This window comes from Schistocerca piceifrons, chromosome 3 (assembly GCF_021461385.2).
Source record: "Schistocerca piceifrons isolate TAMUIC-IGC-003096 chromosome 3, iqSchPice1.1, whole genome shotgun sequence".
Lineage (NCBI taxonomy): Eukaryota > Metazoa > Arthropoda > Insecta > Orthoptera > Acrididae > Schistocerca > Schistocerca piceifrons.
This window is the reverse complement of record NC_060140.1, coordinates 739316264-739344217: the sequence shown is the minus strand read 5'-3', so window position 1 is coordinate 739344217 and position 27954 is coordinate 739316264. Positions and strand designations below refer to the sequence as shown.

At 40.7% G+C, this 27954-nt stretch overlaps 1 protein-coding gene across 1 annotated transcript in view; it reads right to left on the bottom strand.

Moving 5' to 3' along the window:
- Positions 1-27954, bottom strand: part of LOC124789653 (TNF receptor-associated factor 6-B) — an 89565-nt gene that overhangs the window by 44939 nt on the left and 16672 nt on the right. Inside the window, exons 3-4 of the mRNA XM_047257086.1 lie at positions 7145-7275; positions 1141-1267 (exon numbers count right to left, since the gene is read on the bottom strand). Coding sequence (XP_047113042.1) covers positions 1141-1267; positions 7145-7275 — 258 coding nt within the window. The remainder of the gene's footprint in view (positions 1-1140; positions 1268-7144; positions 7276-27954) is intronic.

Below are 27954 nucleotides of genomic sequence, written 5' to 3'. Positions count from 1 at the left end.
GTCCGTTGTGGAAGTCCCCTCGTGTGGCCAGCTATTCACATGTCACAGACACCATGTTGAAATGAGGCCACGTTAATCAATCCATGCAACAGATAACTTACGCAAATACTCTGAGAATCAATACTAATGAGGATAGGTAGCAACTCACCATAAAGATGATCGCTGAGCCACAGACAGGCACGTAGAAAAGACAATCACACTCTCACAAATAAATTGTCAGCCATATACTTCGTAAGAAAACAAGGTCATACACACATTCACACAGTCAGACAGACACACCTCACGCACACATGACCACCATCTCTGGCTGCTGCGTCAACAATCTCTGAGAATCAGATCCTAACAAACCACTCCTCCCGTCTCCCTGCCTCTTGTCAGTAGCTGCTAGGTTAGTGACAAAAAGTGGTGGCAGCACTGACTGCAAGCTGTGGGGAGTGGTAGGGGGAGGAGAAGCAGTAAGAGTACAGGAGTAGCGAAGTGGCGCACATACTCAGCTATGCCCAGCCAGTGACGACGCATGACATTTCAGTAAACAAACCATTTCATCTACTGAGACAAAAACGAGATTTTTCCCGTTTTTGTTTTTCAAATTTCCCTGATATTTCCCTGACATGTTTGAAATTCCCTGATATTCCTTGTTTTCCAGAACTTGTGGCAACCCTGGTCACTTATTGTAAGAATGTTTACATTTGTTTTGTTGCAATCTTGTCAAATTCCATTACATTTGGGAAATTTCATTAATCCTCAGTAGACAAACTTTTTGTTACACTGTATACGTGTATGTACATCTTATTTTCTACTCTGTGACAATTCAACGTTATATAACTTACAAGAACTACATCTTGAGCATGGGTCTATCTCATAAATTACTGGAGGTAACTTTATTAGATTGTTGCTAGTTTTCTGTGTCAAATGTGCCACTATCTGAGTTTCACATGATTGAAGTTTGTTAAGATGACTTCAATTGAACTTCACCATTTAATTCAAACTGACACCTGTTCTGCCAATTTAAACTTCTGGGAAATATTCAGTGACACATTCATCAGAAATCTGGCAATTAGTATATTTAAATTTCAAACAAGGGAAATGTCAAGTTTCTGTTAAAATTAAAAAAATAGTGTTTTGTGTTACTGCTCATACCTCATAACTACAGGACGAAGAATGGAGATCAAGTTCCTGAATCTCACGACGGGTGAAGTTGTCAGGAAACAGATCTGTCTCCTGATTGATAGGAAGGCTATCAATAGGACAACTCTGGTCTTTTTGCCTGGGAAACAAAGTAAATGATTAGATGTGTATGAATAAAGGTTCTAAATAAATTGTTACAATTGCTTTCTCATACACAAGTCTTGTACAATTATTATTAAAAATTATGAAATTCTCCAGATCACAAAACTGTATGTTTAATTGTGGATATAAATACTCCTGTTCTGGTGTTCTTATAATCAGTGAACTGCAAAATATAGAACTAAATGAATCTGACTACGCTTCCGGGTTATGTCTTTAATAGCTACAAATACTTACAGAGATGTAGTCGAAAGAATAGTAAGGATAAACTCCCCTAGCACATATAAGAGGTAGGTATTAACTGTCAGAAGTACAGGTGAGATACCACTGCAATGCAAGGTGGAAAGACATAATAGGTGATAACTTGTAACTTGCACACAGCAGGTAAGAATTACCTGACTTCCTGAGACAAAAGAAATCAACTTTTTGTAAGGTAGATAGTGTTGTAGCTTGAATCTGACAGGAACTCGGAAAGATTTAACCCCAAATTAGGAAACAGGAATCAAAATCAATGAAATCATTTGAAAGACAATACCAGTAACCAGAATATTATTCAATTGAATGTTTTTTTTTAAATATCCATTCCATTGTGGTAGGGTACTACAGCACCCAGTTTTGAATTGCTCCAGAGTAAAAACAGTCATGGTTGCAAAGTTATTTAATATCGATGACTCATTTCACCCTTTGGGGCATCTTCAGATGGTCTATAAAAACAATAAACCTTGAGCGTGCCAGCTGACTCCACCATAGTGGCAAAAAAATCAGGCCACACATACAAAATAAATGTGGTATGAGTCACACATACTAACAATGCATATAATGCAGCAATAGGTGGATAGGAGGCATGCACGACTGGCAAAAGGCACATCTGCGAAATACAAAAACTACATAAAACTAATAAATTATGATGCATATGTGCAATCCATTGCAATCACAAGAAACCAAAAGTATATTAAGATACCCCTACACAAATTGGTAAAATGAAGACATGAAAAATGGAGAGTTATCATGTCATTAAATTGTAATGCAGAGTAAAATAGCTAAATTTGAAAAAATACGTGCAATGTATGCATACAGGATCAACAACCCAAACATCAAGGCATCAGGATAAGTGGCAGTCATAAGCATTGCAAACTAGAGAAAAGGCCTAGTTTTAGTCATTAATATAAAGAAATGTAAGGCACAGAATATAAAAAGGCCAAGTCAATTGTGATAAAATAAGGTCATCAATAACCTGGCCTTGAAATACAGCTCCCCAACTTCATTCACAAGAAAACAAATAAGTTAAAAATAATGACGTTGACATAAAATAAAAGGTATCATTGTAGCAACATTCTAAACATTGTATCATAATATACTTGATTTCTGTTAATTATTTGATACTTCAGCAACTTTTTTTTATCAACATACAGATGTTTAACTAATTCCAGCTCCTTGAGTAGATTCAGCTTTTTACTCTTCTGGGCAAGGCATAGTATTCTCAAGTTTTCTAGTGTGGGTGAAAGGTTTCGAGTGTGGGAGACTGGTGCCTGCTTGACTTAGATGCTCAGGAAATGCGGACTTCTGTTTAACCCAGCCTTTACCAGCATGTGTTCACAGAACTTGGTTTTAAACATTCTGCGAGTCTGGCCTATATATGACATTTCACAATCGCTAACTCTAATTTGTATACACCCGACACTGCATATTTATCCTTATAGGGTTGTGCATTGTGAATGTAATAGCTTCATTGAGTATCCACTGTAGTAGAATTACATGAAACAATTATTGCGATAATTTGTGACATGTTATACAGGGGCATTTGAAAAGTGCGTGCAAAAATAAAAACTACTTATGTATTTGGGGTAAACCTTTTTTATTTTTCGACATAGTCTCCTTTTAGACTTCTACACTTTGTCGAATGCTGTTCTAATTTGTTGATCCCTTCCGAATAACAGGAATTGTCCAAGTCTGCAAAATAGCTATTAGTTGCTGCAATCACCTCCTCTTTTGAATAAAATCTTTGTCCCACCAGCCATTTCTTCAAATTGGGGAACAAATAGTACTCAGAGGGAGCCAAGTCTGGAGAATACGGGGGAAGTGGAACGAGGTGGAATACTATTTCCATTAATTTTGCGACCACAGCTGCTGAGGTGCGTGCTGGTGCATTGTTGGGATGGAAAAGGACTTTTTTGCGGTTCAATCACCAGCGTTTTTCTTGCAGCTCAGTTTTCAAACGGTCCAATAACGATGAATAATATGCACCTGTAATAGTTTTACCCTTTTCCAGATAGTCAAAGAGGATTATCCCTTGCGAATCCCAAAAGACAGTCACCATAACTTTTCCGGCCGAAGGAATGGTCTTCGCCTTTTTTGGTGCAGATTCTCCCTTGGTAACCCATTGTTTAGATAGTTGTCAGTCTCAGGAGAATAGTAATGTATCCATGTTTCATCCACAGTGACGAAAGGATGCTTAAAGTCCTGCGGATTCTTCCTGAACAGCTGCAAACCATCCTTGCAACACTTCACACAATTCCGTTTTTGGTCAAATACGAGCAATCATGGAACCCATCATGCTGATAGCTTTCTTAAGCCCAAATGTTTATGCAAAATATTAAGTACCCATTTATTCAAGATAGCCACAGCACTAGCAATCTCACGCACCTTAACTCTTCTGTCATCCATCACCATAGCATGGATTTCATCAATGATTTCTGGAGTTGTAGCCTCCACAGGACATCCAGAACGTTCAGCATCGTTTGTGCCCATATGGCCACTCCAAAAATTTTGAAACCACTTATAAACTGTTCTAATCAAAGGTGCAGAGTCACCGTAATGTTTATCAAGCTTCTCTTTAGTCTCCTGAGGCATTTTGCCTTTCATAAAATAATGTTTAATCACCACATGAAGTTCTTTCTCGTCCATTTCTTGACAATCATTTGACTTCCTTGATTCACACGAATGCCAAACACAATGAAATAGACCAATGTGCCTGAAACCTGGTGTGCGTTCTTTCCAAAGATGCTACTAACTAAACGTGACCTCGATATGTGCCGGTTGTGCCATCTCTCGGACTTTGCACACACTTTTCAAATGCCCCTCGTACTTTATGTTGCCATTTTTGGCACAGATGTATTTTTGATCAACTGATGTATATTATCACCTCCTGTGAAGATGGACGCCAAAACCTGAACAGAATAAATAAAACTGCACAACTGTTGCCACAGGAAACGATTTTTTCCAAATATTTATTGGGTGTAATTAACCACTTGAAGAAAGGTCTATGTACTGATAATTTTTTAACTAATTATGTAGATTCAGATTCTTTATTTGCTGTTGATCACATACAGTAGAATATGCATTTTTAGTGACAGAATGTAATATTCACATTACATGTACAAATTAAACAACTTAACAAAACAGTGCAGCTATAGGTTTAAATACTAAATTGAACATTGCACACATCAAGTGAAAGAGTACAGTTATAATCTTAAACATTAAAATCAACACTGTCTACATAACAGAATTCTTTTACATTGTAACATGGGTTTTTTGTTAGCCAATCACAAATTCATGCAAATGGCAGACAGTGTTTGTTGGTAATGAGGATCACCCTGTGGCTAACATGCCTTGGTGCATGGCCAGCACATCTTGTCACAGTGTTACACCGTCCGGGTTATCTGGATACTTCCCACTAACACCAACCTGTCAGAACTCCGGAGATGGGAACTTGCCCTTCAGTATATCCTCTCTTCTCGTTACCCACCAGGCCTCAACCTCCGCTTATTTCAAGTTGCCGCCGCTCATACCTCACCTGTCATTCAACAACATCTTTGCCTCTGTACTTCCGCCTCAACTGACATCTCTGCCCAAACTCTTTGCCTTTACAAATGTCTGCTTGTGTCTGTGTATATGCGGATGGATATGTGTGCATGTGTGTGCGCGAGTGTATACCTGTCGTTTTTTCCCCCTAAGGTAAGTCCGCTCCCCGGATTGGAATGACTCCTTACCCTCTCCCTTAAAACCCACATCCTTTCGTCTTTCCCTCTCCTTCCCTCTTTCCTGAAGAAGCAACCGCTGGTTGCGAAAGCTTGAATTTTGTGTGTATGTTTGTGTTTGTTTGTGTGTCTATCAACATGCCAGCACTTTCGTTTGGTAAGTCACATCATCTTTGTTTTTAGATAAATGAATTATAGAAGTACACAACCTGTCGAAGTATATAGTATGATCTTCAGTAGATGTCTGACATACAGGTCAAAGTTCATATACACATATCAGCGATCATGGATCCTAAAGATCATGCACAGACCTTACAATGTTCTTCCATAGGTGTCAGTCTTATGCATTAGTCCTCGTGCACATCCAACTGCTGAAGGTCCTTCTGCAGTTCATCCTCCCATTGCTTCTTTGGTCTTCCAACTGAGCGTGTACCATTTAGGTTTCCCTTCAAGCACAGCTTTGGCCCAGACAGTGTCTGGCCTCATAGCAAAGTGCGCTTCCACACTTGTTCCCAATGCTTTTATTTTCTGCAAAATGTTTTGTTTTTCACCAGGTCGTACAGTTCTCAATTCTTCCTATGTCTCCAAATGTTCTCTTTACAGATTGGTTCAAAGAACTTCGTCATGGTTTTCTTTCAAAGTTCAACAAGTTCTCTCTGTTCATGGAGGTATGTTCTGTCTATGGAACTAAATCAAAGGCTGTTTATTTATTGCCATACACATTTTGATTCTTTTATTTGTGAAACATCTTCAGCAGCCTGTAATACATGTTTCTTTTTACACATATAATAAGTGTATTATGTAGTAGCCACAATATGTTACTATGTTACAGTTTGACAGGTTTTTCTCTTGTTTTTCAGATTAGAATCAGATTTTGTAGCACAAAATTCTGTGAGGTGAAATTATCTTTCAGTGTTACGATTTCCAGAGCTGTTAACCCATATGTGTGATGATGGAGATGTGTTCATTAGTCCCCATGCTATTGCTGGCCAATTTCCGGCATTTTTTTCACCCACATTTGTTACAACACATCACTTGCACCCTTCACTGCAACCTCGCAATATTAATATTGGTGATCAAACTGAAGCAAAGCCAAGATTCATTAAAAGCCTTGAGACATCTATACTCATAATGCAGGATATTATGATCACCGATTCACATTTTTTCATGTCAGAAGAAATGCTTGTAAAAGCTCATTATGTGGAAAAGTCTCACCCCTTAAAATTCTCCTTCTTAATGGGTCTCCAGAATACAATGAATGAACACATGAATGAGTGAATGCACGAGTCATGTTGCACCACTAGGAGACATTCGGGGAACAGTTGGAAATTTCTTTTATGGTCTCTTCCTCTGCTGAGTGACCATGTTCTCCATATGTGCAAGCCATCTGTCTGAAAATGTGTTCACTTTTTGTTTGGATAGATACACCCAATTTTCACAGTGCGCTAAAGGTACCAATCAATTTCTAGTATAACACACAAATCTATGCTTTTATGGTAAAAAAAAATGCAGCTCATCAGAGATCCCTCTGTCTTTGATGTCCTAGTGGCAGCCAGAAACTTGTTACTGAGCATTTCCTCTTGAATTATGACTTTGCAGCAGAATTTATGGTGTCTAGAAATTACTTGCACTGTAATAATTTTTCTTCCTGAAACAGCTATGACATCTCCATGATCTATTACGTCAACAATGTGGCAACGAAGGCCACAGAATTTCCTATGATGATGCCACAGGGAATGGATTGAAAGAATTTGTGGGGGTAAAATGATACAGTGTTTGTTAAATTTCCCAAAGGAAATACTACAGAATGAAAAGAACACAAAATTAAACCATTTAAAAAATAAATGCAGTTCTGATTCAAAGTATTAATAATTACAAACCTCAGCCAGTCTGTAATGCAGTCACTGCAAAATCGATGCCCACATGCTGTCAAGATGGGATTTCTCATGCACTGAAGACAGATTGGACACTCAAATCTGGCTTCAAGATGTGGCTGTCCATTGAAACATGGCTGCAACATTAAACTGATGATGTATTAAGCAGCCATTATTCCAGCACAAAAAATTCAAGACTTTACTTCCTTAGCCTTTGCAGTCAATGTCTATTTTTCCTATAAATATAACGGTGAATGTACAGTGTGTTTCACAATTTCTGTTACAGGCTTCTGGAGGTTGTAGAGAAAAGTATGGATACGAGAGAAGTATGGATAAGGGGGATTACCGGAGAATGGGATACAACCTGTTGTCTTTGACCAATGATGTTACAAGTTACCAGAGACAATGTATTGCACAGATTTAACAGCAAAGACGAATGTTGAGAAACAAAGGAATGCAGGACAGAGGAAACAGATGGTGGACATATAACAGATGGTGAACATAATGTTAAGTATCTCACTTCCTTGAGTCCTAGTATCCTATTCTGCAACTGACCTACATAACTCAACTGAAGAATGGGATGCTAGTGCAAAAAAGAGAGGAAAAAAAGGCACAGAAATAATGTTAGCATGTAATACCTCAGTTGACAAATTGAGTTAATCTATATAGAGTAACTGCAGTATGGGATACAAATTTAACATGTGTTGACTTTTTTGCCTTCGCTAGCACAAGTATCCAATTTTTCAGTTGACCTGTGCAGGTCAACTGTAGTATGGGATACAAATTTTACAGGTGCTTTTTTTGTCTCTGTTACTACTAGCATGCTGTTCTTCAGCTGATACTAGTAATAGCAAAGGTGAAAAGAGTGAGACATCCATAAGATTTGTATCCCATACTTCAGCTGACAAATCCTGCTTCAAGTCTTCCATATTCATCAGAATAGGTAAATCCATACAAAAAAAAAAAAAAAAAAAAAGCAAAAAATGTCCCGCATGAAAAACAATTCTTCCAAAATATCTCAAACTCTCTAAGAATGGAAATAAGTACTGAATGAATTGAAATGAACAAATGATTTAAATTAATGTGAGTGACAAAAAATGTACGCAATGTCTAGCCCTGTCTTTTGAAAACACATTCATTTATTCCAATTTACAATGATGACGCCTCACTAGAGAACATAACCAATTTTTTATCTATGGTTAAAAAATAAAAATATTAATATCTATGAATACACTATGACGTCACTGGTCACAGCCAACTGGTTGCATCCCAGTCTTCATTTGACCCATATAAGGAAGCCATGTCCGGAAATGTGCCATTTGGATATAAAAAAAATGTTTGGCACAGATACTGAGTATTCAGTTTCTGTTATAATTATGACATCACATATCATTTTGATCCGATTACAACAATGGCTGTGAGAAACTGATATGTTAGCTACTATGAGAGCTGACAGTGGTTCTCCATGGGTGCCTGAAGCATTAATGACCTGGATTTGATCTCAGAAGTCTCGTAGCTTTTCTTTGTTTACGCCTTCCTCAGATCATTGATTTGGTGACTACTCATTAAACAACAAACACAACATTGTAGAAATTAATTCGTGACCTCATATCTATTGACAAGTAATACTGCCATGACCAGTTTGTATTCATGAATTTAGACATTTAATTTATCACAAGTCAGTACTTCTACTAAATTAAGATTTTTCTGAAAGAGTGGCAATATAATTACTGTACACTTCAATTATTGAGTTCTGAATAACAAACAACATAATGTTTTCTTGGTTACATAGTCATGGCACACTTTCACTTTTTAATATGGACATTGATTGGCATAGTAATCTAAATGAGTCACATCAACAATTACATTCTGATAGCTTTGCGCAGACTAACTAATAGCGATGAAAAGATGCTGGTAATTTGATTTCTCAGCAGAGACTAACTGACACAAATGGCTACATGATATGTAAGTTGTTTCCCAGGGCAATAACTCACTTATACATAGAACCTGTGCAATTTGGATTCTCACTACAGACTCTTTCAAACTGAACACATGTTGACTTCTTGATATCTAACCACCGACTGACTGGATCTTTGTACAACAGGTCTACTTTAGAAGCATATAACATTAAAAATCAAAATTTGTTATTACATGTTGAACATCAACATAGATATCAGAAACATTAAAAGATAAAACTGGCAAAGAAGCTTATCAGTTTAACTGTTGTTGCTCTGGTCTTCAGCCTAGAGACCAATTTCAGGCAGCTCTCCATGCTGCTCTATCCTGTGCAAGTCTCTTTACCTCCAAATAATTACTGCAACATACATCCTTTTGAACCTGTATATCATACTCGTCTCTTGGTCTCACTCCACAATTTTACTTCCCACACTTCCCTTCCAATACTAAATTGCTGAGCCTTTGATGTCTCAGAAGCTGTCCCATCAACCGATCTCTTCTCTAAGTCAAGCACAAATTTCTTTTCTCCTCAGTTCTATTCAGTACCTTCTCACTGAAATTAATGAAAAATAGTCTACATTGTGAGGGTTATTTTATTTAAAATGACTGGTTTCAGCCTAGTCTTAGGATATGTTCAGAATAGCACCATTAGCTGAAGTAGATGATGTCCAGATCAATCAGTAGACCTCAGTCGCTGAAACTTCAGCTGATGGTGCTATTCTGAAAAGGGCCTAAGACTATGCCAAAACCAGTGATTTTAAATAAAATAACCCTTGCGATCTACAATGTTTTTTCACTAATTTTATACAGCTTAAAAGATTGCTGTTTCCCACAAATGTTACCAAAAAATTTCGCCTTCTCACTGGTTACGTGATCTACCCATCTAACCTTCAGCATTCTTCTGTGGCACCACAGTTCAAAAGTTTCTATTCTCTTCTTTTCTAAACTGCTTATCATCTGCATTTCACTTCTGTACAAGACTACACTACAGACAAATACTTTCAGAAAAGATTTCCTAACACATAAATCTAAATTCGATGTTAACAAATTCCTCTTCTTCAAAAACACTTTTCTTGCCATTGTCAGTCTACATTTTATATTCTCTCTACTTTGGAAATTATCAGTAATTTTACTGCACTTATAACAAAACTCACCTACTACTTTTAGTGTCTTGTTTCTTAAGCTAACTCTCTCTACATTGGCTGATTTAATTTGACTACATTCCATTAGCTTTATTTTGCTTTTGTTATGTTCATCTTATACTGTCCTTTCAAGATAGTGTCTATTCTGTTCAACTGTTCTTCCAAGACTTATGACCTTTCCTGTCTTTGACGGCAAACTTCAAAGTTTTTATTTCTTTTTCCTGAGCATTCCTTCTCCACATTTTTCTTTGGTATCTTTTAATGTATAACATGAACAACATCGGGTATAGGCTACAATCCTGCCAACTCCATTCCCAAATCCTGCTTCCCTTTCATGCCCCTTGGCTCTTATAATTGCCTTCTGGTCTCTGTATAAGTTGTACATAACATTTTTATTCTTGTATTTTATCCCACCTCTTTCCTGGAATTTTAAGGAGTATATTCCACTTCACACTGTCAAAAGCCTTCTCCAAATCTACAAAAGCTATAAATGTGGGTTTGCCTTTCCGTATCCAGCTTTCTCAGATAACTTGTAGGGTCAGTACTGCCTCATGTGTTCCTACATTTCTCCAGAATCAAAACTGATCTTCCCTGAGGTTGGTGTATCCATTCTTCTGTAAATAATATATGTTTGTATTTTGCAACCACGACTTATTAAACTGATAATTTAGTTTAACTATGAGCTAGTTAACTAGACAATGACAAAGTTAGAGGTACTATTTTATGAAAATGATTTCTATGTAAAAGGAAATTTCCAAAGAATGCTAAAAAGTTTGGAGAAGCTGAAATTTTTCAAACTGAATAATTAACAAACTAGTAAGATCTTTTTTTATGAAAGCAAATTTTTTGGGGTTCAGAAAAATCATGGCTACAGAACTATGGTACTGGGAAATAATCACAAGCTAAGATTGGAATGTTCTGGAATACAAACATACTGAATATGAAAAACTTTTGAAATGTGAAGTTTTTGGAAAAAGTAAGATGTTCATTGAGAAGAGGAGAATAAGGTCTATCAAATTGACTACCTCAATTCAGAAACAAACAACAATTTTCTCACTGAAAATTTCACCTCCACATGGTTTGCATATGTAGATGATCACTAATAATTCTTTAAAGATGAATTAATTATATTATTTTTATCAGTAATTAAGAAAGTACACAGAGAATAATAAAGTTTTGATAATCTCTCATTAAATAAGAAATCATATATTTTGCACTGCACATAAAATGTAAAAAATGGAGAAAAAAGGTTTTTTAAGGAGTAGAATTGTAACAACTAGCTCTATGTCTCAATGTACCATACTCTCAACTTTGAAGAGGATGTCTTTCATCATCCACAAGACAACATGACAGTGAGTATTTGAAACACTGTCCATGCAGTTTTGAAAGTGATCTGATCTTCAAACTTACAGTACATTCGCAGACTTGGGACTCTTACCAAAACTTTATCTAATAAGTTCTCTCTGCAGCATCTTTTTCTTCTTCTTCTTCTTTTTCTTCTTGCTCTTGAGGTGCCATGTCTCTCTGGTGAGATTTGTTATCATGAGGGCTAATCTTTTTCTTGACTTTCCGGATCAAAACAGTTGTGGGGAAGTACATCTGAACCACTCTCTCAGATTCTCTAACCACAATGTTGTCTCCATCCAACAGATCTTTTTCCTACAACTTTTCCATCCATTACAAGTTTCATGACACTGTACCCTTCTCCTCTAATCATAGAGCCAAATTATTCTAGTTTTTTGGTTTTTATTGTATACTCAATTCCTTATTCTTCTTGATTCACATTAGAACTTCTTCACTGATAATACTTTGTGTCCAGGATATTTTTAATTAACACTTGTCCATATAGCTACATTTCGAATGCCTTAATTTTCCTCACTGTTGTCTTGTAAGTGTCCATGTCTCCATTGCACACAAGAGTACTGAGATTACATTACATTTAACCATTCAAAGTCTTAGTTGTAAGTTTAAATTACAGTTGATAAAATACAATCTCATCTTTCAAACAAATGCAGTGATAGCTGGTTCAAAAGCTTGTTATAAATACTGCAACACTCTACACATATGTCACCAATGTATCATTTACTCTTCATGCTATTTGTCCCTCTTCGTTTCCAGTTTTACTGGTCTCCTCCTTCACTATATTCCATATTGTCTTTATTTTGTTATCTGATATGACTATCTTTTCCTTGTAATATATTTTCTTTGATGTCCATATTACAGTCTTTAATATTTTGCAGTATTTCTTGTAATGTGCTATAGCATCAACATCAGAACTGTTTCGGATTGACAGATACAGTTTTCTTTTTGTTTCACAAGATACCTTTATTCCTTGCGTGATCTGTGACTTCTTTACAGTGGGAATTAAGTTGAATGATAGTGTTACTAACTCAAATAAGTTCTTATTGGGAGAATCTTTAAGAAAATCTACACTGAAGTCACCAGCAACCACTATTTCTTTGTTTTTGGTTGTTAAATAGGCCAGTACAGCTTCAAGGTGGCTTGTGAACAGATTAAAGTTACCTGTAGGTGCTCGATATACACTTAATATTATGAAAGAATTTTTTAATGAAATTTTACTTCTGTTGCACATGCTTTCATACACTGTTCTAGGCAAAATTTTTGAATGTCTATGTTCTTAAATTTATGACAGTTCCTGATGAATGAGGCAACTCCTCCTTTCTCCATTTCTGCTCTACAAAAGTGAAATGCTAATCTAAGTCCTGTAACACTTACAAGTTCTATGCCAGTGGTGACATGATGTTCAGAGAGACAGATTATATGTCAGCTGGGATTGAGGACTCTAATTCGTCTATGCAGATAATTAATTCATTAATTTTATTTCTCAGTCCTCGAATATTTTGATTTAATAAAGATAGCTGACGATTCATACTGACTGAGTTAAAATTGGTTAGAGATGCCACCATGGGATACCTCAACAACTTCCATAATACGAATTTGACCCTCACTACCCCAGCAGAAGTAATGTTCATCATAAAATCTTTAAAATCAAAAACATCTACAGTGCGCGTCATTTATGTTGGCGGCCGAGTTTAGGTTCGTTCTGCGCATCTGACATCACAAAACACAGTCAGCCAATGAACAGAGAATGACGTTGCCACATCTCGACTGCAGTGCAGAGCATGGACGAGTGTCTTCAGTTTCAGAAACGTTCAGTCATAAATAAAGTAATAGAACAAAAGCAATGTCTTGATAGCAGACATTCTTTTACAGAAAGTTTGGAAAAAGCATTCTTTATACCAATTGCTTCATATTCTATTAATTAATTAAACCAAACAAGCAATAAGACTCCTAATTCAGGCGATAGCAAGGAAAGGTGTTTGTATCACTCTCACGAACCGCTTTTTCGCAATAAAGAACAGCGGTAATTGTTTATTTCCTATTGTACTTCGACGAAGCGTGAGTAATTCATAGTCATACCAACAGTGTTTGTGAGTATTTTGCGTGATGTCTTTTATCCTCGTGTCGTCGTGTGGTCAGACGAGGTGCGTCAGTGTAACGGTGAAGGTTTTGGGCTGCTACGTGAAAGGTTATGAGTTCAAACCTTGTGCGGTGATTAATATTTTCATTATTTAAAAACAATATCGAAGTGCCTTACTTCACGAATTATATTCGTTTGAATGCAATTTTTTGAAATTTCTAGTGCTTTGTCTCTTCATTAACCCTTTCGCTGCTGCAGACGCGTGCTCCCCGCATTCCACGCTGTGCGCGATTTTGTCATCACTGCACTGCTCGCGTGTGCAGACACATGGTGTTCCCACTGCTTTGACACACTTATCATTCAATTTCACAAAAACTATTTGGCCCAAAAATTTGATTTTTACACGTCTTCTTGACTGACACCTTCCCCCCATAAATGACTTAATTTTGTTTCGATGTTCAACGCGGTTATTATGCAGCATTAAATGTAGTAAACCATTGCACGAAATTTCGAAGAGTTTGCAGAGGTAGAAGTCCATAGCGTGTACTTTCCGTATGGTCGATTTTAGTTGCCACAATGTTGAGAATGAAATGTGGACAAGATACCAAAATTTCATATAAAATTTACTGTATAACAATATCTCATTTAATTTAAGTACAACATAGGTGTCGTATGTAATATTGAGAAATATTCCGTCTTTCGCGACTGTAATAAAAGTATTATTTACACCGGACGCGTTTGGCTTTATTTTAAAGCACTTCAATCAAGAAAAGGTATGGCATATACACAATGGCACTCATGTTCTCTTTCTTGTTTTTGTTCCACAGTCGCAGTTTTACCCATGGTACTGAAATATATTCCTCTTCTGCAACTGTAATAAGGGACTTATTTAGACCAGACGCGTTTCTCTCTTTTGAAGCATCTTCAGTGGACAGTATTTTGTCTCCTCCATTGCCAAGTCACCTTTCGTAGTTTTGTGCTGCGGTAACACAATATTCAACGTTTGTGTTGGCAGATCAGTGTTTTAGCAAATAAATGATGTTCGTGTGTGCCACACACAAAAATTATATTTGACATAGCTCAGAGCACTTCACTGACAGACGGTATATTCAAGTTCTAATGTTTTTGTAAGTCCACAGTTTTGTTTAATGTATTTTGTCTACTTACTTTTGATTGATTGAAGTGCTTTAAAATAAAGCCAAACATGCTCAGTGTAAATAAAACTTTTGTTACAGTCGCGAAAGACGGAATATTTCTCAATATTACATACGACACCTATGTGCTACTTAAATGAACTATTGTTATACAGTAAATTTTATATGAAATTTAGGTATCTTGTCCACATTTCACTCTCAACATTGTGGCAACTAAAATCGACCATACAGAAAGTATACTCTATGGACTTTTACTTCTGCAAACTCTTCAAAATTTCGTGCAATGGTTTACTATATTTAATGCTGCATAATAACTGCGTTGAACATCAAAACAAAATTAAGTCATTTATGGGGGCAAGGTATCAGTCAAGAAGATGTGTAAAAATCTAATTTTTGTGCCAAATAGTTTTTGTGGAATCGATTGATAAAGAGTGTCAAAGCAGTCGGAACACGATGTGTCTGCACAGGCGAGCAGTGGAGTGACAAAATCGCGCACAGCGCGGAATGCAGGGAGCAAGTCTTTGTAGCAGCGAAAGGGTTAATGCGGCCGTGGTGGTTTTACTTCATGAACTGCGCGCTCCCCCCTACACGTAAGCTTGCGAACTATGCTATACTATGGCGCTGCTTCTATTGGCGCGTGCGTCATGTGCAACTGGCAACGCAGCAATCTCCCGCGTCTGGGCGTGCATGCGCGAGCCGCCAAGATAAAAGAATTGAACTATAGTGGGTATGATGAAATATCAAGAAAGTTAATTAAAGAATGTGACATATTAAGCTGTCTGTGTTACCAGTTCTTTTCAGTGGAGTATTTCCTGAATCGTTAAAATATGCTGTGTAAAGCCACTGTTTAAGAAGGGAGATAAAGAAATAGCATCAAATTTCTGTCCAGTTTCACTTTCGCCAGCATTCTCAAAATTTTTAGAAAAGATAATGTACAATCAGCTTTATAACCATCTTATCACAAATAACGTACTGTCAAAGTTTCAATTCGGATTTCTAAAGGGTTCTCATAATGAGAATGCTATCTACACTTACAGTGACAATGTACTTAATTCATTAGACAAAAAATTGCAGCAACTGGTATATTTTGTGATCTGTCAAAGGCATTTGACTGTGTAAATCACAATATTCTTGTAAGTAAATTAGAATATTGTGTTGTAACAGAGAATGCTGCAAAACGGTTCAATCATATACCTCTGGCAGGAAACAAATGGTGTTATTAGGAAAGAGACATGTATTAAGCTATCAGGCATCATCCAACTGGGAACTAATTACATGTGGGGTCCCACAAGGTTCCATCTTAGGCCCCTTACCTTTTCTTGTGTATATCAACGACCTTTCATCAGTAACATTACCAGATGCCAAGATTGTTTTGTTTGTCAATTATACAAACATTGCAATACATAGCAAATCAAGTGTAGTCTTAGAAAGATAGGCTAATAAAATATTTGTGGACATTAATCACTGGTTCCTAACCAATTCTTTGTCACTGAACTTTGAAAAACACACTACATGCAGTTCATAACTTTTAAGGGGTGTTCCACGAGTATATGCCTAACATATGATGACAAGCAGATAGAAGGACAGCATTAAATTCTTGGGATTACAGCTTGGTAATAAATTCAACTGGGAGGAGCACACCACAGAACTTCTGAAGCATCTAAACAAATCTCTATTTGCAATGTGAATTGTGCCAGACATAGGGGATACAAAAGTGAAAAACCTGGCATACTATGTTTACTTTCACTCTGTAATGTCATATGGGATTATTTTTTGGGGTAATTCATCAAGCCAAGCTAAAGTTTTTTGGGCACAAATAAGTGCAATAAAAGTTATATGTGGTGTGAACTCAAGAACATCCTGCAGTGGCCTGTTCAGGGAACTAGGGATACTAACAACCGCTTCCCAATATATTTATTCCTTAATGAAATTTGTCATTAAAAATATATCACTTTTTCAAACCAACAGCTTGGCTCATGAAATCAGTGTTAGAAATAAGAATAATCTCCACAAGGCTTTAAAGTCACTTAATCTTATGCAAAAACGTGTGCATTATTCAGGAACACACATTTTCCATCTTACCAGCAGCCATAGAAAGCTTAACAACCAATGAAATTCAGTTTAAGAGAAGCCTAAAGGATTTATTGGTGGCCAACTCCTCCTACTCCATTGATGAATTTCTCAGTAGAAGCAACTGATTTGTGTGTGTGTGTGTGTGTGTGTGTGTGTGTGTGAGAAGTACAATTTAACTTCTGTACCATTTCAGTGCAGTAATGCGTTCATTGTAAATAAGTATTGTAGCAGTTCTATTATATGTTTATAACCTTATAAATAAGAAAACAATTTTTTTTTATTTTAATTTCAGTGCATTAATGTGATCTTAGTACATGAGTGTTGTAAAAAAATCCTTTCATATAGTGTTAATATAAAAAAATGACTATCATTCCACTTGGGACCTGTGGAAGGTACATTAGCTGGTTTGTTTTAGTTGTAAATATTTGTTATGTATTATTGTTTTCTGACATGTTCTACATCCTGGAGGACCTCCTCAATACGGATCAATTGGAATGAAAGTAAATCTAATCCAATCCAATCAATTCTGCTACTGATTTCCTAGGTATGATTGAATTTACCCTTGATCCAAGTACTCAGATATTTATAGTTTGCTACTCTTCCAATATGTACACTGTTAATAGTAATACCTGATGAGATCTTTGGGGTTTTGGTAACAATCATGTATCTGGTTCTACTAAAATTCATTCTTAAGCCAAAATCATTGCTGAATATTAATTTCTTCAAATAGTGTCTGTAGCAGTGTTACATTTTCTTTCAGAACTAGTCTGTCATCAGCATAGCGAGCTGTAACAGTAAATGGATGTTTCACATTTATACAGCTTGCACCGAAGCCATCATTTTACATATCATATTCATTTACTGCTCAAAATATAATCACATTATGTTTAAGCTAAATTCAACAACTAAATCAGCTTTATTACAATGTTTTCCATTCAGATGGTTCCAAACACAACAAATAAATGAGTTATTTAAATGGACACTTATAACAAAAATACCTACTTAGTGAAGGAAGAAAGATTAGGTTTATAATCCAGTCGATATCGAAGTCACTAGAGATGGAGCACAAGCTTGGAATGTTTTAATGATTGGGAAGGAAGTTGGACATGCTCTTTCTAAGGAACCATATTGGCATTTGCCTGGAGTGATTGAGGGAAATAGCAATAAACCTGTATTATTGGAAAAAAATTAAGAAGATGGTAACATCAAAAACGAACTGCACCCAAATGAAGATCAGTTTAATGACTACAATTTTTATGACAAGATAAGAATTCAGTTAAGAAGTGTAAGACACATAATGAAGATAATAACAGACAACAGATGTTAACGCTGGTGTTCTTTACTCCACAGTAAAAATTATATTTTTCTAGCATGGAGTTAAAATAAAGAAATAGCTTGCATTTGGGCAACTGGTGGAAGGCAAGGAATAGAAGAAGCATGTATCAATTGTATCAAGGGAAAATTTAACCAAGAAAACTAATACATTATAATATGGAATTTCTGGCCAGTACTTATCCTCAACACGCAAAATATGCAGTAATATCAACAGATAAGTATAAACTTAAAAGTTACACACTACCTAGCTTTTGGAACTAACAGTTCTTTCATTGAGGAGGAGAAATGGGCAGGTGGGGTTAGGGGGAAAAGGAGGGCAGGTTACTTAACCACAGGATGAGAAAGACCTATCTTACCACAGATGGGTCCCTTGATGAAAGAACTGTTAGTTCTCACCATATAGCGGAGATGCTGAGTCACGATAGGCACAACAAAAAGATTCACACAATTAAAGCTTTTGACCATTAAGGCCTTTTTCAGCAGTAAACACACACACACACACACACACACACACACACACACAAACGCAACTTGCACACGCGTCTGCAGTCTCAGAGAGCTGAAACCACACTGCGAGCAGTAGCACCAGCGCATGATGGGAGTGGTCACTGGGTGGGGGTAAGGAGGAGGCTGGGGCGGGCAGGGGGAGGGATAGTATGGTGGGACCGGCAGACAGTGAAATGTTGCAGTTTAACGGAGGGCAGGAGAGAAGGTGCGGAAAGGGTAAGTAGCGGAAAGGAGAGAAATAAAAAGAAGACACAAAAAGAAATTAAAAGACTGGGTGTGGTAGTCAAATCATGGCTGTGTAGTGTTGGAACGGGAACAGGGAGGGGGCTGGAAGGGTGAGGACAGTGACTAATGAAGGTTGAGGCCAGGAGGGTTACAGGAATGTAGGATGTATTGCAGGGAAAGTTCCCACCTGCACAATTCAGAAAAGATGGTATTGCTGGGAAGGATCCATATGGCACACACTGTGAAGCAGTCATTGAGATGAGGGGTATCATGTATGGCAGCGTGTTCAGCAACAGGGTGGTCCACTTGTTTTTTGGCCACAGTTTGTTGGTGGCCGTTCACGCGGACAGACAGCTTGTTGGTTGTCATGCCTACATAGAATGCAGCACAGTGGTTGCAACTTAGCATGTAAACCACATGACTGGTTTCACAGGTAGCCCTGCCTTTGATGGGGATAGGTGATGTTAGTGACTGGACTGGAGTAGGTGGTGGTAGGAGGATGTATGGGACAGGTCTTGCATTTAGGTCTATTACAGGGGTATGAGCCATGAGGTAAGGGATTGGGAGCAGGGGTTGTGTAAGAATGGATGAGTATATTGTGTAGGTTTGGTGGATGGCAGAATACCATGGTAGGAGGGGAGGGAAGGATAGTGGGCAGGACATTTCTCACTTCAAGGTACGATGAGAGGTAATCGAGAGAGAGGCGGAGAATGTATTTCAGTTGCTCCAGTCCCGGATGGTACTGAGTTACGAGGGGAATGCTCCTCTGTGGTCAGACTGTGGGACTTTGGGAGGTAGCAGGAGACTGGAATGATCAGGCACGGGAGATTTGTTTTTGTACAAGGTTGGGAGGATAATTTTGGTCAATGAAGGCTTCAGTGACACCCTCAGTATATTTTGAGAGGGACTACTCGTCACTGCAGATGTGAAGATCACGGGTGGTTTCAAAATATACCGAGGGTCTCACTGAAGCCTTCACTGACCATAATTATCCTCCCATCCTTGTACAAAAACAAATCTCCTGTGCCCTATGTTTCCAGTCTCCCACCACCTCCCAACGTCCCACAGTCCGGCCGAAGAGGAGCATTCCCCTCGTAACTCAGTACCATCCGGGAGTGGAGCAACTGAATTACATTCTCCGCCTCTCTCTCCATTACCTCTCATTGTGCCTTGAAATGAGAAATGTCCTGCCCACTATCCTTCCCACCCCTCCTACTGTGGTATTCCGCCATCCACTGAACCTGTACAATATACTCGTCCATCCTTACACAACCCCTGCTCCCAATTCCTTACCTCATAGCTCATACCCCTGTAATAAACCTAGATGCAATACCTGTCTCACACATCCTCCTACCACCACCTACTGCAGTCCGGTCACTAACATCACCTATCCTATCAAAGGCAGGGCTACCTGCGAAACCAGTCATGTGACTTACAAGCTAAGTTGTAACCACTGTGCTGCATTCTATGTAGGCATGACAACCAACAAGCTGTCTGTCCGCATGAATGGCCACATGTCAATGACTGCTTCACAGCCTGTGCCATATGGATCCTTCCCGGCAACACCAACTTTTCTGAACTGTGCAGGTGGGAACTTTCCCTGCAATACATCCTACATTCCTGTAACCCTCCTGGCCTCAACCTTTGTTAGTTACTGTCCTCACCCATCCAGCCCCCTCCCTGTTCCCATTCCAGCACTACACAGCCGTCATTTCATCGCCACACCCAGTCTTTTAATTTCTTCTTTTTATTTCTCTCCTTTACGCTACTTACACTCTGCCCCCCCCCCCCCCCTCCCCCGGCCTCTGCACACATTCTCTCCTGCCCTTCATCTAAACTGCAACCATACCATCCCTCTCCCTCCCTGCCCCAGCCTCCTCTTTACCCCCACCAAGTCACCAGTCCAATCATGAACTGGTGCCGCTGCTCGCATTGTAGTTTCAGCTCTCTGAGACTGCAGATATGTGTGCAAGTTGTGCACGTGTGTGTGTGTGTGTGTGTGTGTGTGTGTGTGTGTGTGTGTGTGTGTGTGTGTGTGTGTGCGTGCGTGCGTGCGTGCGTGCGTGCGTGTGCGTGTCTACTGCTGATAAAGGCCTTAATGGCAGAAAGCTTTAATTGTGTGAATCTTTTTGTTGTGCCTATAGCGACTCAGCACCTCTGCTCTGCTATATAGTGAGTAGCAACTTTCCTTCTCTGGTATTGTTACATTCCATCCAGGATTTTCCATTGTTTGATTTAACCTTTTAGTTCTGAAAATTAAGTAGATTGTAACTTTTACTTTTAAAAGCATATATAAATATATTTCATAGACTATTAAGGGGTAGTATGGATCAACTTTTCACTGTCACATTCTTAAAACGTCAAAAAATGTCAATATATTTTTTGGAATGTTGTTGTACAACATAGGGGATAAGGGAGAGGGGGAGGGAGGGTGGGAGAGAGGGAGGGAGGGAGGGAGGGAGGGAGGGAGGGAGGGAGGGAGGTAGGTAGGTAGGTAGGTGTGTGTGTGTGTGTGTGTGTGTGTGTGTGTGTGTGTGTGTGTGTGTGGGGGGGGGGGGGGGGATACTGAATGGAATATTCACGCTGTGTTGTTTCAAAATGAGATCCTTTCATTCATTCATTGAGTCATTCATTATGCACTGATCCCATATAAAAGAGAGCCTGTTGAGATGCGAAATGACTCAAAGTACAGTACGAATGAACAAATTTAAGCAGTTGTTAGAATGGCATTAATTACACTGCCCGACAAAAAATGAAGCACTCAAAAGACACGATCAGACGTCAATATAACTATGTACACATACACACCACAGACAGGCATGTAATGGCCACCACAGTGAAGCAGTGTTGTTCACATCTAGTGTTTTCATCAGGCCTTCTAGATTACATAAAGGTCGTAAATAGTTTCAGATGCTGAGTGATCACTGAAGGATACAGAGATGTGACACACTCATGAGAGGCAGAGTTTGAAGCTTCATTGCGGATCTCCATTTGGCCAGCTGGCTAAATTGTGCAATATCCATGTTTGTGGGGCATTTGGATGTGATAGTGCCCTGATGTTGGACTGCAGGGAAACATGAGGGAAGACAAACTCACTGTCGAGGTTCTGGTCGAGTACATCTCAATGACCACTGTGAACTATGCACATCATAATCCCCTCATGTCTGTGTCTGCTATCTGAGAGCTAGTAATGGACCCACTCCAACATTCTGTGTCATGTTACACCACTCATCACAGAGTAGCAGCAGCTGAGCTATGGAATTACCACCCCACAAGCAGGCTGTTGTACACAAACAACTGTGTCTGTAGTGGTGCCACGACCGAGAAGTGTGCATTGCTGATGAATGGCATCAAATTGTATTCCGTGATGAATATGGTTCTGCACTACCCTGCATGATAATTACTGGCAAGTATGATGGTGACAGGTAACATTCTTTCAATGTTTCAGAGAAGCACAGTGGTGTTACTCATGGCCCCATGGTGCAGGGGGCAATCAGATATGAATTCAGGTCATGGCGACTATGGGAACTGTTATATCCTAGCCAGTAATGTCACCCGAGCCCGCTGCCAAAAGGTTGGCAGCATCAAAGTCCGGACGCCGTCCGCATAGGCAGCGCCAGCGAGACAGCAAATCACCGCAAGTCTGCGCGCGCCACCGCTGGCTTCTGGCTTCTTAAGCGCTGGAGTCGCGAGCGCTAAGACAGTTCTGCATTCGCCGCTCAGTTGTATACTCGCCTCCGAATTGTGTACTTGGTAGTCAGTTGTGTGTTCATCGCAGCAGAGTTGTTGTTTGTCGACAGCCGACGCTGACCTAGCCGCTCCGACTCGAACTAGACAGATTTCTGTAGACACCGAGTTCACTACTGTGTTACTGTATCTTCATTAATAAAAGATAAGTACCGACTTTTATTTAATATGAGTGTTTGGGCTTTCATCTTTCTGTTCACTGTTCCAGCGGACCGGTCGGCCCGCTATTAAAAGTGTGGCAGTGACTTCGTAAGCCATTTCTACAGCCAAGTGTTTGTCGCTACGAACACCGCCACAAAACTGGCGACGAGGATCTCCGAACTCGTGTGCAGGGCTGGTTCAACTTGTTCTTGTTATACTAATTATAGCGATAAACTTTTGGGGGCTGGTTTAATTTGTGTTCACTATGTCTGCCGAATTACAACAGTTGATCTTGTTACAGAGTCAGCAAATACAAAGTCTGGTGGAAGCAATCGCCAAACAAGCAGCTAATCCTCCAACACAAAAGGAACAAGCACAGGCAGCACCACAGTTCCGGGCTTTTAATGAATCCAGAGAAGAATGGCGAGAATATTTCGCGCAGTTGCAGGCGCACATGTCAGTCTACAAAATCACAGGTACTGAGCGGCAGCTTTATTTAATTTCCACTGCAGGCGTGGAAATCTATCGACTACTTTGTAAGTTGTTCCCGGAATCCCAGCCGCAAGCTTTAGACTATGACGTTGTTGTTAACAAGCTTGCTGAGTATTTCGAGTCGCGAGTTCATGTGGCAGCAGCCAGATTCAAGTTCTTCAGATTAAAGAAACTGCCACATCAATCAAATAAACAGTGGTTAACAGATTTACGGGGCCTCACCCGTCAGTGCCGATTTAATTGTGTGTGTGGAGCTTCCTACAGTGATGTCATGCTACGAGACGCTATTACGCAAAACATTGCAGATTCTCGTATTCGTGCTGCTATCTTAAAGTTGCCTGACCCGTCATTAGAGACTGTGATGAACATCATTGAAGCCCAAGATACTTTTGACTATGCTGAGTGTGAGTTAGATCAGCCATGTATTTCTCAAATTGCCTGTGCTAAGCAAGTTATGTCACGCCCGCGGCCCCACCGGCAGAGTCAGACTGTAAACACTAGCCGGCCGCGTCATGTTAAACACATTCGTCAGCCGCGTGTGCAAAATGATAGAGTTAAGTCTTGCCCTAAGTGTGTTCTTGCTCATCCTCGTGAACGTTGCCCGTTAAGAAACGCGGTTTGTCACTTTTGTCAAAGGAAAGGACACATCCAGACTGTTTGTTTGCGTAAACGCAAGAACAATTCTAGTGCTGCCCAGCCCATGGATATTCATGTTCTTCAAAGCCAGCCCGCCCAGAAGGTCGCGTTTAAAGACTCTTCCACGGTTCGTGTGGGTAATAAACTTGTTCGCAATAAGCCACCCACCCAGCCCTCTGCTATGCGACCCAAGCGTAATTCAAACGCTGTAAAAAGTAATGTACAGACTGCAAGTGAAGCGGGAGTAGTTGTTCCACCCGCCCAACCCACGAGTTGTCGTAAGCAGCGAACACGCGCTAAACGCGCTGATTTTGTGTCTTCCGCCTCCACTGCACCGATCCAGAGACAGTGTAATAAACTATTTGTGAAGTTACGCATCCAGGATAAGACCTTCAATTTTCAATTAGACACTGGTGCGTCTGTGACTCTCATAAATAGTGCTATGTATGCAGCTATCGGCCGCCCTAAACTTTCAGCGGCAAAACATTCTTTGGCTACTTATAGTGGAGAACAAATTCCTGTGTTAGGTGTATGTAGCGTGCCAGCCACATTCCGTGGCAATACAAAAACAGTTTCATTCACAGTGCTCCGCGCTACAGACAGTGTAAACATTTTCGGATTGGACTATTTTGATTTGTTTGGCCTGTCTATCCAAGACAATGTGTTGCAACTTAATTCTGTTGTTGTTCCTCAAGACAGCATAACCGATTTGTGTAAACGATACAGTGACATATTTAAAGACGAACTGGGTTGTGTTGCGAACTTTGCCGCTCATATTACGTTAAAAGATAATGCTCAGCCTCGATTTTGTCGTGCTCGTCCAGTGCCTCACGCCCTCCGGGCACCAGTAGAAGACGAACTTCGTCGTTGGCAAAACAACGGTGTTATTCAACCCGTTTCAGCGAGCCAGTGGGCTTCTCCCTTAGTTATTATAAAGAAACCGTCTGGCAAGTTACGTTTGTGTGCTGATTTTAAGTCGACAGTTAATCCTCAGACTGTCATTGATTCTTTTCCTTTGCCTAGACCAGACGAGCTGATGGATAAGTTAGGGGAAGCTCGTTTCTTTCCAAAATTGATCTCCGTGAAGCATATTTGCAATTGCCCCTCGACGAGCAATCACAACAGTATTTTGTCATAAACACGTCGTTGGGGTTGTTCCGTTTTCTGCGTTTGCCTTTTGGTTGTGCGTCAGCTCCAGCTGTTTTTCAGCGTTTTTTGTCACAACTTCTGGCTAATGTGCCATCGTGTTGCAACTATTTAGACGATATTGTTGTCCGGTCGGACGCCTGCTGAACATTTCCGTAATTTGGAGTGTTTGTTTAAAGTGTTGTCTCAGGCAGGCCTACGTTGCAACATCGATAAATGTTCATTTTTCCTTACGGAGCTGGAGTATCTGGGACATGTTATTAATGCTCAAGGCATTCATCCCTCCCAGTCACATTTAGCAGCCATTCATGATTTGCCCGCCCCTCGCAATCTGCATGAATTGCAAGCAGTTCTTGGCAAATTGACATATTATATTAGGTTTATACCTAATGCATCACAGATTGCTGCACCGTTGCATCGTCTCCGCCGTAACAATGTTCCGTTTGTGTGGTCAGCTGATTGCCAATCAGCCTTTCAGCAGCTTAAAGAGGCTTTATTGAATGATCGTTGTCTGGTCCATTACAACCCTAACAAGCCTCTGGTGTTAGCTTGTGATGCCTCTTCTTTCGGCCTCGGTGCTGTGTTGTCTCGCCGAGTCGGCAACACCGAACGTCCTATTGCGTTCGCATCTAAATTGCTAAATAAAGCTCAGTGTAATTATAGCCAATTGGACAAGGAAGCGTTGGCTATTGTGTTCGGTGTCACAAAATTCCATCACTACCTCTATGGTAGACCATTCTATTTAGTAACAGATCACAAGCCCCTGACGTCACTGTTTCATCCGTCTAAGCCAGTTCCTCAGCGGACAGCTCAAAGACTACAACGTTGGGCTCTTTTGTTATCACGATACCAGTATGAGATACTGTATCGCCCTACAGCTCAGCATGCAAACGCTGACGCGCTTTCTAGATTGCCGATTGCTGCGGATGATGTCTTCGATTCCTCTGAAGACTCTTGCCATCAGATTGACGCCGATGAGCATCAATCCCTCCGGGATTTTCCGATTGATTATCGTCAGGTGGCACGTGAGACAGCTACGGATCCTCATCTGAGTTTACTATTACGTTTTGTTCAACGTGGTTGGCCGTCCAAGGCAAAGGACATATCGGATCCTGTGGTTCGTCGCTATTATCCGCAACGTCATCTGTTGTCTGTTTCGCACGGAGTTTTGCTGTTACGCACCGAGAATGACCAGCTTCGTGTAGTGGTTCCCCAAGTGCTCCAATCAAAGGTCCTCGACTCGTTGCATCAAGGTCATTGGGGAGTGGTCCGCACCAAGCAGCTTGCCCGCCGTCATTGTACATGGATCGGCATTGATAAGCAGATTACGCAGATGTCTACAGATTGTTCGACGTGTGCCGAACACCAAGCTGCTCCGCCTCAACGCTATTTTGAGTGGGCACGCCCTGCCGGTCCCTGGCAGCGAGTACATATTGATTTCGCTGGTCCATATTGGAATTCTCGTTGGCTCATCGTGATAGATGCATTTAGTAATTTTCCGTTTGTTGTGCCCATGCAGTCTACAACGTCTGCACAAACTATACAGGCGTTGACTTCAATTTTTTGTATTGAGGGTCTTCCAGAAGTTTTAGTGTCTGACAATGGTCCACAATTTACCTCTGCTGAATTTGAACGTTTTTGTTCTGCCAATGGCATTCGCCATGTTCTTACTCCGCCGTTCCACCCTCAATCGAATGGTGCAGCGGAACGTTTTGTACGCACATTCAAGGATCATATGGACCACCTTCGTGCTACGCACTCTCGTCAGCAGGCCCTCATCACGTTCCTGTCGTCGTACCGGACCACGCCACGCGACGGCCCTTCGCCTGCGGAGCTTCTCCACGGCCGTCGTCATCGCACCCTACTACGGTTGTTGCACCCCCCGGATCGACCCGCCGCTTCTGAGCATCGCACGCGTTTTCAGCGCAACGACGCTGTTTTTTTCAGAGTTTATCACGGTCGCCGTCGTTGGGAACATGGTACCGTGATAAGTGTCCAGGGTCGTGGTTTTTATACTGTTCAAGGTGCTACTGGTGTGCACAGGAGGCATCAGAACCAGTTGCGCCGCACTGGCCGCCCGGATTCTGCCGCTCGTTCTTTGTCCACAGATTTGGTCCGCGGCGGGTTCCAGCCGCGCCTTCCGACTTCGCTGCCGCCCCCAGGGCAGCAGCAGCAGCAGCAGCCGTCGCCGCTTCCACGCCGACAGCCCGTCCCGTTGATGCGTCCCGCGCAGCTTCATACGGGAGCGCCCCAGGTGGTCGCTCCGGCGCCTGCGGTCCCTCTTCAGTCGCCACCGCCTTCGGAGCTGATGGACGTCGACCCCTCAGCCGGGCCGCCTTCCCAAGCAGTGGCTGTGCAGCCTGTCCTGCAGCCGCTTTCCTTGGGCACCCCCAAGGAGTCTGACACCGCAGCGCCTTGTCCGGCGCCCACTCAGCAGCCGTCGACGCAGCGTCAGGAGACGCTGCCTCTCTTCGTGGGTCCCGACGCCCCGTCGCGTCCAGTACCAGAAGCTGCGCCCGTGGTCACAGGCGTGCGCCCTGACCTCGGTTTTCAGTCGGTGTTTCCCGAGGCCCCTCGCAGCCAATGCTGGGGTGCGGACCGGGGACTGCCACCGACAACAGTCTCCGCCCCGGTCTCTTCTGCTACGCCTGCGGCCAGACCCCTCCCCCGCCGTCGACGCTCGCCACGTCATTATTCAACGACGGTGCGGCGATTTGGGGGGGAGGAGTGTTATATCCTAGCCAGTAATGTCACCCGAGCCCGCTGCCAAAAGGTTGGCAGCATCAAAGTCCGGACGCCGTCCGCATAGGCAGCGCCAGC